The sequence below is a fragment of the Balaenoptera physalus genome (assembly GCF_965194825.1).
Source record: "Balaenoptera physalus genome assembly, chromosome: 3".
NCBI lineage: Eukaryota > Metazoa > Chordata > Mammalia > Artiodactyla > Balaenopteridae > Balaenoptera > Balaenoptera physalus.
In genome coordinates this window covers 27247052-27259192 of record NC_138890.1, presented here as the reverse complement: position 1 = coordinate 27259192, position 12141 = coordinate 27247052, and the positions used below count along the sequence as shown (strand labels likewise).

The 12141-nt window shown below is 50.1% G+C and overlaps 1 protein-coding gene and 1 long non-coding RNA gene across 2 annotated transcripts in view; one reads left to right on the top strand and one right to left on the bottom strand.

Moving 5' to 3' along the window:
• The window catches only part of FGF18 (fibroblast growth factor 18), a 35252-nt gene extending 30005 nt beyond the window's left edge, over positions 1-5247 (top strand). The window contains exon 5 of the mRNA XM_082456592.1: positions 4093-5247. Within this exon, the coding sequence (XP_082312718.1) occupies positions 4093-4359 (267 nt within the window). The 3' untranslated portion in view covers positions 4360-5247. The remainder of the gene's footprint in view (positions 1-4092) is intronic.
• LOC309658286 overlaps positions 1-12141 on the bottom strand; it is a 241063-nt gene that overhangs the window by 215837 nt on the left and 13085 nt on the right. The window lies entirely within an intron of this gene.

Below are 12141 nucleotides of genomic sequence, written 5' to 3'. Positions count from 1 at the left end.
CCTTGGATGGTCTAGACCCTGGGTGTCAATCTTCTACATTTCTGGCCACAGCTGGACACATCTGCTGAGCCCCCAGCAGAGCCTTTGCCAATGTTCCACACCCTTGGCTGTGCTACTCCCTCTGCTGCATTGTACCCATCATATGCCAGAGCTCTTCTCCTGAGCCCCTGAGAGAGAAGTAGCCCCGCTTCTCCTTGCCACCTCTCTGGACCCCACGTCCACCTGACCTAGGAGATAGCACTTCCTTTCATTCCATAAAGAGTTGTTGAGTGTCAAACACTATGTACCAGGCAGTTTTTCCCCATTTGTGGAGATTCAACCCAGATGGATTTTTCTCATCTGCCCCCTCCTGTGTGATTACTGGTGTTTCCTCTTTGGGGCGACATAGGGCCCCAGACCCTTTCAGGGCAGAGGGTACCCTGCCTACCACTGTATCTTTGTGAAGACTGCTTTGGTTGGAAGTGACTGAAACCCAATTCAAAATGCCTTTAAGCAAAAAAGGACTTTTTTGCCTATGTAACCAGGGGGTAGTTCTAGTTTCATGGAAGACTAGATCTAGGGGCCAAATGATGTGATCAGGTTTCAGTCTTCAGGTCAAATAGAAGGAATAGGACTCCAGTTTGGAAAGAAGGAGGTTGGAGGTGGTAGAGGGGGAGAGATGATCAAATTCTACTAAATCACCAAGGTTCTGGGATGGGCTATTCACTTACTCTCTAAATATTGATGATCTGCCTTGCCTGAACTGATTGAGTCAGCATTTTCAGGGGTGAGGCCCATGCATATGTGTTTTTTTAAATCTCTGCGGGCCATAAGCAGGGTTATAGAGGTAGTCAGCAGAGGTGAGGGTCAAGCCCCGGGACAGCCTACTGTTAGCTTCTTATCCACTGGGTCTGAGTTCATGGTGGGGAACTTGTGACCATCATAGGCCCCATGGCTCCTCCCAAGGGGCTCCTGACCTCTGGAGTGCCGGGAATCTCAGCCTGAAGCCCAGATCCTCAACCCAGACGTGGATGAGCACGTGTGCCAGGCAGCGTGCTGGCCCTTGAACCTCCGAGTTCTTGCTTCATGCCCACGGTGGCTCGGTGGGCCTGGGGGAGGGGAGGTGTTTTGATGGGCGGTGCCCACTCTTCCACACCCTTTCTCCTCATGGGCCTGTCTGGCACTAGACAGCAGAGAAGCGAGCTACACGTGGCAAACACAGGTTCAAATCCTGGCTCTGCCACGTAACAAGCTCCGTGACCTTGGGAAAGCCATTTTTGCCTCTTTGAACTGTTTTCTTCTACCAGGTAGAGTCTGCCTTTGCAAGTTGAGAGGATTAAATGAGGTAATGCATGTGGAAATGTCTGGCCTATAGTTGGCAATCAGTAAATTCTGAACGATTGAGTGAATGGATGAGGAGGGAGCCCAAGGCTGGCAGGCGGGGAGCTCCAGCCCTCTGTTCACTCTTCTCAACACATCCTCCAGAGGAGGGGCCTCTCATAGCTCATGACTGTCTCTGGGACCTTAGTAAGGGATCCAGGAGGCAGAGTCCATTTTCTTTTGGAGGAAAACCCATTCATGTGTCAACCCCACCATGTCTATCCGAGCATAACTCTCATCCATTTAACCACAAATGCTCTGGGCACCCCTGTCTTGGGCTAAGATTTGTGCCGAGCCAGGAGAGCAACTGAGAAGCAGTCCTGACCTCTTGAAGCTCTTGGGCTGATGAAGAGGCAGGCAGATACAGAATTGCTCTGTTGGGGGGTGGCAGGAGAAGGAATGGGTGTTGAGGTGTTTCGGAAGATGGAGTATGTGAGTTCAGTAAAGCCTGGTGCTTAAATGGAGTCTTGAAGGAAGAGGAGGAAATATCCAGGGAGCTAGATGGCAGTCAGGGAAGGCTTCCCAGGGGAGGTGATTACTGAACTGAGCCTTGAAGGTTGAAAGCAGTTTTCCAGGCAGATGCTCTAGGGTGGGGAAACAGCCATGGTGTAGCCTTTATTCAGTTTGCTCTGACCGTTCCATCGAAACCAGCCAAGGGACCTGGACTCAGGTTGGATAGGCAGCTTCCAGAATTATTCATGGGGGACCCAGAGCCCAGAGACCACTCCTTCCTATCAGCCTTGCACATATGCCCGGCTTCCCTCACAATAGTCCCTCACTCCTCACCCAGCCCCTAATGTCCTCTGGGTCCTGTGTGTGTCTCCCAGGCCACCCCCCCAACCCCGCCCACTCTGCAGCCTCCTCAAAAGATCTCTCCTCCAGAGAATGTTTTCTTACCCTGCCTGTCCCGTTCTGCGAAGTTCAACATTTTGTCTGCAGGGCCCAAGCTTGCCCTCTGCTCAAAGGTGAACGTTCCTGGAAGCTCCGGCCCGTTTTCCACTTCAAACAAAAGGCTGGAACTTGCACCTCAGTCTCCACGCACAGCCAGACCGCTGGGCTTCCAACTTGGCTGGGCATCCGTCTGTAACGAGGAGTGGGCCCGGCCTAAATTTGGAGATGTTAGCTGGAAACTCGAGTGCTGCTAATTCAGGCCTTCCAACTTTGTGTGTTTCCCACTCTTCCACACAGAGCAATTCGACTTTCTCAAGGAGGAGATTCAAAGCCTGCTTCACACCACTCTTTGTCCAGATCCAAGGAGGGAGGCCAGACTGTCCGAACCACCTGCTCTTCAGGAATAATTTAACAAGTTCCTACTGTGTGCCAGCCTCGTTTATAAGCGTCATTCCTCATAACATCTCTATGACGCAGGAGTCGTTTTCCCTATTTGATCCGGGCGAGGAATCCAAAGTTTAGAGAGTGGAATTAACTAGCCTGAGGTCACATAAGGAAGTGTTAGAGTTGATTCAACTTCTGACTCTGAGTCTAGTGCTCCTTGCCTAGCATAGTCTCCCAGGGAGCTCAACTGGGACCCTGAAATCTCAGAACCAGAGCTACAGGCTTTGGAGTTTGGCCATGCCAAAACTCTTATTTTTAGAGGCTCCCATCACTCTTCACACCAAACATTAAGATGTACCACATCCTGGGCTTCCCTGATGGTGCAGTGGTTGAGAATCTGCCTGCCAGTGCAGGGGACACGGGTTCGAGCCCTGGTCTGGGAAGATCCCACGTGCCACAGAGCAACTAGGCCTGTGAGCCACAACTACTGAGCCTGCATGTCTGGAGCTTGTGCTCCGCAACAAGAGAGGCCGCGATAGTGAGAGGCCCGCGCACCGCGATGAAGAGTGGCCCCCGCTTGCCGCAACTAGAGAAAGCCCTTGCACAGAAACGAAGACCCAACACAGCCAAAAATAAATTAAAAAAAAAAAAAAGATGTACCACATCCCACATGTAATGGAATTTATGTTTAACTATGTAACAGTGGAGTTGATTGGCAGTTGAGTAGTTGGCTTCATCTCAGGTTTAGTGCACGTTAGTTGGGACCCCTTTCTGTTGCATGTGGTAGGACACAGTCTCAACTGTTTTAAAGGACATGAGATATTATTGGCCCACATAACAGTGAGGTAACTTGAGTTTCAGATGCAGCTCGGTCCAGAAGCTAAAAGATGTGAGGAGGAATCGGTTTCTGTCATTCTCTTCCTCTTGGCTCTCCTTGCTCCAAGCTGGCTTTGTCGTCAGACAGAATTTCCCCTCATGGTGGTACAATGGCTGCCTTCGCTTCAGCATTACATGGTTCCCAAGTGTAAATCGGCTTGTGATTTTGGGGACTACGTACACAAGGGTCTCAGGGAACGCTGATGGGATGGCTCAGGCCACATGCTGTGCTCTGCACCAGTCATGGGAAATAATGTTTTGATTGGTCAGGTCTAGGTCTCTTGTTCTAGTAGAGCTGAGGTGGAAGCCCCTGGTTACAGGGTGGAGAGTGGAAGCGATGGATCCCTGAGTGGTAATGGGAGGATGTTACCTAATTGGTGAGTAGGGAAGGATGCAGGGGCTAGTATGACAAATCCACTCCATAGATCCAGGGAGTGAAATTGCTGAGGCCAGAGCTTGGGTCAGGCCCTCTCTACTCCGCTACCCCAAGCCTTGGCCACCTGCCCGTGCCCTCTCTACATAGCTCTGTCCCTTGCGCCTGCCCTCCCACTTCTCACCTCCTCCTTCTCTCTCTTCCTGCAGCCCGATGGCACCAGCAAAGAGTGTGTGTTCATCGAGAAGGTCCTGGAGAACAACTACACTGCCCTGATGTCGGCCAAGTACTCTGGCTGGTACGTGGGCTTCACCAAGAAGGGCCGGCCACGGAAGGGCCCCAAGACCCGGGAGAACCAGCAGGACGTCCACTTCATGAAGCGCTACCCCAAGGGACAGGCAGAGCTGCAGAAGCCCTTCAAGTACACCACAGTGACCAAGCGGTCCCGGCGGATCCGCCCCACACACCCCGGCTAGGCTGGCCCCGCTGTGGCCCCGCCAGGCTTCCCCAGCCCACACTCACACTCGCAGAGAACTGCAATCAGAGGAATATTTTTACATGAAAAATAAGGAAGAATTTCTATTTTTGTATATTGTGTTTAAAAGAAGACAAAAAAACTGAACCAAAATTCTTGGGGGAGGGGAGCGATAAGGATTTTACTGTTGACTTGAAACTCCCTATGACAAAAGACTCACACCAAGGGACTGTTGTCAACACACAGGTGCTTGTGTCTCTCTAGGAACAGACAACTCTAAACTTGTCCCCAGAGGAGGACTTGAATGAGGAAAACGACACTCTGAGAAACCAAAGTCCTTTTTCCCAAAGGTTCTGAAAGCAAAAAAAAAAAAAAAGAAAGAAAGAAAGACAAAAAAAAGACAAAAAAAAGACAAAAAAAAGCAAAAAAAACAAAAAAGAGAGAGAGAAAAACAAAGAGAAAGTAGTATCCCCTCACCCCCAACATACTCCCCCTCTTTCCCAATCCCCTGTCCCTGCCCCAAACTCCAACAAAAATCGCTCTCTGGTTTGCAGTCATTTATTTATTGTCTGCTGCAAGCTGCCCCGAGACACCGCGCAGGGAAGGTGTGCCCCTCGGAATTCTCGGCGCCTCGACTTCCGACGACAGACGGCCTCGTCCAATCATGGTGACCCTGCATTACTCACAGTTCTGGAGGATGCTGCTATCAACCTTCCATGACTCACGTGACCTAGTACACCAATGAATAAGGGAATATTTTAAAACCAGCTATATTATATATATTATATATATATAAGCTATTTATTTCACCTCTCTGTATATTGCAGTTTCATGAACCAAGTATTACTGCCTCAACAATTAAAAACAATCGACAAATTATTTAAAAAACCATGAGGCGAGTGGTGGCCGGGGGCAGGGTTCAGGTGCCCTTTGTGTTTCATTCTTCTTAGTCTGAGGTCATTGGGCCAAGAGCTGGGGCCTTGCTTATTCATTCATTCATTCATTCATTCATTCGACATGGGCACTGTTGTAGGCACTGAGAATGCAGCCTTAAACAAAGCAGATGGAAACCCTTGCCTCCAGAAAGATTAAATTCTAGTGAGTCATGATTCAGTGGTTTACTCAGTCATATGTTCACATACATGTGCTCTCACATACATTTACTCTGCACCTCCTATGTTCCAAGGCCTTTCAAGGCCCTGGGGTTTTATCAAAGAACACAAGACAAAAAAATCCCAGCCCGCAGGGAACTTCACTTATAGTAATTCTCTTGATAGCAATGATTCTTTGCTTCGTTCATTGACTTATTACTGGAATCACTTATTCAACATATATTTATTTAGCCCTTACTAAATGCCAGGCACTCTTTTAGGTATTGAAAATTCATCAAAGAACAAAACAGACAAAAAAAAAAAAATCATGCTTCATGGAATTTGCAGTCTAGGGATTATTGATTGAGTCATTTGTGAAGTCGGCACCTGGGTTTTGCCAGGCACAGGCTGAACAAGGCAGTGGTGGTCCCCACTCTCCTTCTTCTGGTGGTGGAGGGGGTCAGAGGGCCCAGGTGAGGAGGGGACCTGGTGTTTCTCTCCTCAGACTCTCACGGGCTGGATCATGAGTGTGTTTGGCATCGTGAACTTCCAGGGGCCTTTTCTCCTACGTCTTCTTTCCCAGGGCCTGCCCCAGGATGTGGAGGTGGAAAGCAGATTGGGCTTGAGGTTGACTGAGGCAAAGGTGCCTCTTATAAGTGTCCTGCTGCTGTCACCTGCCTCCCTTGAAAACGCCGCTTGCCAAGAATGGCCAGAAGAGGTCCCCCCTGAGGCCCTACGGAGAAGGAAGGGGCAGGGCTGGGGGGTGGCGTGGGGGACAGTAGCACCTTCTCTGCAGAGAGCTCCTGGACACAGGGACAGAGCTTGGCTTCTTCCGAGCTCCCTCTGTGACCCGCCTCTGAGCTCAGGCTGAGCACAATGCTTGGTTCTGTCTTTCTTTATCCCTGGGCCCCATCCTGCGTCCTGTGTGTCTGTAGCTCACCCTCCTGCCTGTCACATCACATCTCCTGAGGGCTTTGTGAAGCCCTTTCAGGTGCACAATCTCATTGTGACCTCCTGATAACTTGCAAAGACGGTACTATCATTATCCCCATCTTATAGATGAAGAAAAATTTGGCTGCTTCCCCGAGGTCACAGAAAAAGTGGTGGGGCCGGTATCCAAATCCTAGACCCTCTAGGACTGCAGTAGCTGCCACTTAGCTAATGAACTTGTCACCAAGACAGTTGGAAGGGGTAGACCAAGGTTAAATCTGGTCCGAAGTTAATTTTTTTTTTAACTGCATAATCCACAATTAACCAAGATTTAACTGTTATTGGAATTTACAATTGTTTTATTCTCATGCATAAAATGCAAATACAATGGCTTCAAAAGTGAGTGCTTACTGGGTGTCAGACCCCCTGCTAGGTGCTTCACATCCACCGCCCAGGCATCCAGCAAACATCCCTTGTGTGGGACAGAGTTTGACAGGTGAACAGACTGGGGCTCAGAGAGATCATTGACATGCCCAAGACCTCAGGAAGCAGGTGACTGAGTTTGAGATCCTTGGTGATAATAATTGTGATTATGGTTGTCATTTATTGGGCACCTATTATGTGTCAGTTCCTTTCACCCTCTATTATTTTATTTAAACAATAACCCTATGAGATGGATATGTACTATCTTTTGCATTGGAGGTTTCAGAGAAGTGAAATGATCTGCCCAAAGCAATCCAAGCTAGAAAATCGTGGCACCAGAGTTCAATCAACCAATCATTCATTCATCTGATAAATATGTATTGTTTACTCTGTGCCAGATGCTGGAGATATCGCAATGAGCTGAGCAGAGCCCTTGCCCTCATGGAGCTTACATTCCATTGGGGAAGATACAGTAAGCCAAATAAATATAAAATATGTCAGGTAGTGGTAAATCATAAGGAAAAAGAAAATAGGGTGAGGGGTTAGAGGTGATGGGGCTACTATTTTAGATAGAATGGTCAGGGAAGGCCTCTGGAGGGGGGACCCATGCAAACACTGAGGGGAAGAGCATTCCAGGCAGAGGGAAGAGAGAGTGCCAAGGCCTGGAGGCCTGTCAACGGTGTAAGGAGGGGCCGGTGGGGCTATTGTAGAATGGACGAGGGAGGCTGAGTTTTGGAGGGGGCCAGACTTGAACTTTTTTATTTGGAGTGAGATGGGGAGCCACATGTGACGTGCCTTACACACAAAGGGACTGCTCTGGCTACTGCATGGAGAAGGGCGGGCAGACTCCAGCCTGGGGCTGCCTGAGGCCATAACGACCCTGCCCTACCTCCTGCTGCTGGCTATGCCTGCCTCTTCCCCCCAGCACATCCTCAGGCCTCCATCCTCGTCCCACAGGCTGCTGGCACCTCCCACACCCAACTCCTTGCCTTTGCTCCCTCTCAGGGGCCCTGGGGCCAGTGGTGATTTCCTTTCCTTGGCCCTCTAGAGCAGCGGTCCCCAACCTTTCTGGCACTACGGACCAGTTTCATGGAAGACAATTGTTTTCATGGACCAGTGATGGGAGGGTATGGTTTGGGGATGATTCAAGTGCATTACATTTATTGTGCACTTTATTTCTATTGTTATTACATTGTAATACATATTGAAATAATTATACAACTCACCATAATGCAGGATCAGTGGGAGCCCTGAGCTTGTTTTCCTGCAGCTAGATGGGCCCATCTGGGGGTGATGGGAGACAGTGACACCCGAAGTGTGTTGCTTACGTCCAGCCTACTCCGTAAGATGCAGCTTAATTGTCACTTGCCACTCACTGATAGGGTTTTGATATGAGTCTGCAAGCAATTGATTTATTATGGTCTCTGTGCAGTCAGACCTCTCTGCTAATGATAATCTGTATTTGCAGCCGCTCCCCAGCACTTGCATCACTGCCTCGGCTCTACCTCAGATCATCAGACATTAGATTCTCATAGGGAGCTCGCAACCTAAATCCCTCGCAGGTGCAGTTCACAGTAGGGTTCGCGCTCCTGTGAGAATCTAATGCCGCCGCTGATCTGACGGGAGGCAGAGCTCAGGCGGTAGTGTGAGCAATAGGGAGCGGCTGTAAATACAGATGAAGCTTCGCTCGCTTGCCTGCCGCTCACCTCCTGCTGTGAGGCCCAGTTCCTAACACGCCATGGATCGCTACTGGTCTGTGGCCTGGGGGTTGGAGACCCCTGATGTAGAGACTTGCTGCGTGACCTGGAGCGAGTCACTTCCCCTCTCGGGGTCTGACTTTGGAAGATGTGGACAGAGCTTTCTGGATATTTCCTGAGCTATGAGAAATACGTTAATGATAAGTGCAGTGGACTGGCAAGAAGATTTCTCAGCCAAGGATGATGTCTTAGGATGCTTGCTTAAGGGAAGAACTGAATGAGTGCTTCCACAGTCCAGCTGAGTAGAACCCCAGTAATAACAGTCATCGCTTTTGTAGCACCTACTGTGTACCAAGCGTGATCTTATTGAATCCATCCAACCAGCCTTTGGGGTGGGCATTTTAATTTTTTAAAATTATTGTTTATTTATTTTTGCCACGCTGCGCGGCTTGCAGGATGTGGGATCTTAGTTCCCCAACCAGGGATGGAACCCCAGCCCTTGGCAATGAAACTGCGGAGTCCTAACCAATGAAAAGCCAGGGAATTCCCTGGGGTGGGCATTTTTAGCCTCACTTTATGGAGCAGGCTCAGAGAGGTGAAGTCACTTGCCTGAGGTCACATAGATAGTCAGTAGAGGAGCTGGGCTTTGAACCCAAGTCCGTCTGTTCCTAGAGCTACGGCTTGACGCCAGCCTGGATGCTTGGAGCACTCAGCCTCTGTCCAGAGTTTCAGTCTTTCCCCCTAGCCCCCTGATCCTGCCTCTACGTCCATCATCTCCCACCGCCCCCGGAGGAAGGAGGCAGATATAAACCACATTTCCAGGTGCCTAATGTTGGCCCATCCCTGACCCTCTGGATCCTCCCCAAGATACCAGTGTCCCAGAGGTCACAGATATCTGGGACCTAAGGTACCTGAGTTTGTTTTCCTCTTGGCCACTTTGCCAGCTGTGTGACACTGGGCACATCATGTCTTTTCTGTGAGACAATATCCTTCATTTATCCAACTGTTTTTTACCTTGCAGGGCACATGTAATGTTTAAAAGAGATAGGAGAGCGAATAATTGGGGATTATTCCTGCCTAGTAAGAGCTGGAAGGCACCCATGCAAGTGTTTTATCCTCAGTCTTTTCTCTCTGCCTCCCTTCAACTTTTTTTCTTTTTTGGCCGTGCCCCCAGCAGCATGCGGGAACTTAGTTCCCTGACCAGGGATCAAACCCATGCCCCCTGCAGTGGAAGCGCAGTGTCTTAACCACTGGACCACCAGGGAAGTCCCAACCTCATCACTTTAGAGAGGAAGGAACCATGACTCAGACAGGGGAAGTGACTCGCTCCAGGGCACCCAGCAAGTTAATGACAGAGCCCATTAGATGACCAATGAATAGAGATGATGCTGATAATAAACCAGCAGGGTATAGCAAAGGGAGGTGAGTCAGGGCTCTTCCAGGGAGGTCAAGGGTCAGAGGGCCCCTTCAGTGGCCAGCCAGGTCCCTCTTAGCACCCTTCCAAAATTTGCTTCTCTGACCCAAAGAAGTAGAGGGCGGAAGGAGATGGTTGAGGTCTCTTGATCCCAGACCCTCACCCTCTTGCCCCTCACCCCTACGGTGGTGCTCTGTGCCAGAAGTGAATAAAGGTGGACCCTTGCCTAGCATTTCAAGGGGCCAGTGAGCAAGAAGAATAGGATCTGTCCCCACCTCGGGAGAGAAGCGGGTTTGGGGACGAGAGCGAGCTCTCTACCTACCCACCCCACCCTTGGGCATTGTTTGGATTCAGTCTCCTCCCGCTATGGCCACCCCTCCCCTGACCACTGGGGTAGGAGGGGGAAGTGACATCTATCAGGCACCTATTCTAGACCGACCCTTATGATCACAATGATGTGCACACACCTTGTTCAGGCTGGTGCCTGGTGCAGAGTAAGCTCTTGGTACCTTAGCTATTACTATCATCACATTTGATTGGCACAAGGACATCACAAGATAGGTGTTAGAAGGCCCATTTTGTAGACAGGGAAACTGAGACCCACAGAAGAATGCAACTGGTCGTGGGTTTCATGATAGAAAGTGACAGAGCCAGATTTGAATCCAGGCTTCCCTGTTTCTACTTTCCACTTCCCCACCATTCCTCCTCATCCCTGCTTTTGTTGGGGGTGGAGAGGGGAATAAAGCACCAAAATTTGGGGCAAGAGAAGTAAAGTGTCCCTATTGGGTGGGTGGGGAGGACGTGACAACAAGGAGAGGCTGGGTCTGGGGGTTTTCCTACCAACCAGGTAAGCTGAGGGGCGGGGCAGGGGGTAAAGCCCCAGGCTGAGTGTGGGAATGAGATGCTCTCCTGGCTGCCTGCCCAGCTGGAGCCTAACAAGGCTAGGCTGGGATGCTCGGGGCTTGAAAGCCGCATAAATGGGCAGAGGCCTCCCTCCACAGCCCCAGGATTGGGGCTTCCAAAGAAACAGTAGTGAATTAAGTGCTAAAGATGTGAAGGCTGCCCCCGCAGCCATGCAATTAGGTAGTGGGTCTGTTACAAACATCAGGTGGGGAGTTGGGGACCAGATGGCGGCGAGGCTCACCCTTTCTATCCTGTCTGGAACTGCCTGGCCCCCTGGCTGAGGTTTCCAGCTCTGGCAAGGAGAGAAGGCGGCGGGAAGCCCCGGTGTGTGGCCCCCTGCAGAGCGGGCCATTAATGGACCAGGCATTCCTCCTGTCCCTTGGGCAGCTTCACGGACCTATTTAGCACTTGCTAGAATTTCTGCCCAGCTCCTCCACTTGTGGAAGGAGCAACTCTTTGAATGTTCCAGTCTGCCAGACTGACCACTGCAGCTGCAGGACCTGTTGTGGCCCCTAGGGTGGGTCAGAGGTGCTGACTAATTTTAAAAGACTGTCAGACTGAAATTTCATTTGCCTGAGCCATGCAGGGCTAATTGTCACCTACTGAGCACCAGCTCTGTGTGGGCATTTTTTTTTTTTAATTAATTACTTTATTTATTTTTGGCTGCATTGGGTCTTCGCTGCTGTGCACGGGCTTTCTCTAGTTGTGGCGAGCGGGGGCTACTCTTCCTTGCGGTGTGCGGGCTTCTCATTGCAGTGGCTTCTCTTGTTGCAGAGCACAGGGGCTAGGTGTACAGGCTTTAGTAGTTGTGGCTCGCGGGCTCTAGAGCACAGGCTCAGTAGTTGTGGCGCACGGGCTTCGTTGCTCCGTGGCATGTGGGATCTTCCCGGACCAGGACTCGAACCCATGTTCACTGCATTGGCAGGCGGATTCTTAACCACTGCACCATCAGGGAAATCCCTGTGTGGGCATTTTATCCAATTCTCTATTTAAGTCTCACCATAATCCTCTGAGATAGTTATTTTTATCTGCTTCCTACCAACGAGGAAACTGAGGCTCCGAAAAGGTCAAGGTCAAGTAGGTCAAGGCTTGGTTAAAGTCATCCATCAGACTCCTGGAATCTTGCACATGACTCTTATTACCACAAAGCAGCCCCCCAGGGAGTTGGTCTTAACCTGTTCTATCCAAGGACAGAGGATTCAAGAGGCAAAGTGATATGCTCAAAATCACTCAGTTATTAAGCAGTGAAGCCAGGATGTGAAACTAGGTCCATCGGGTTTTAGAATCTTACCTCTCTACTCCTGCCAAATCTCCACTTCTCTCTC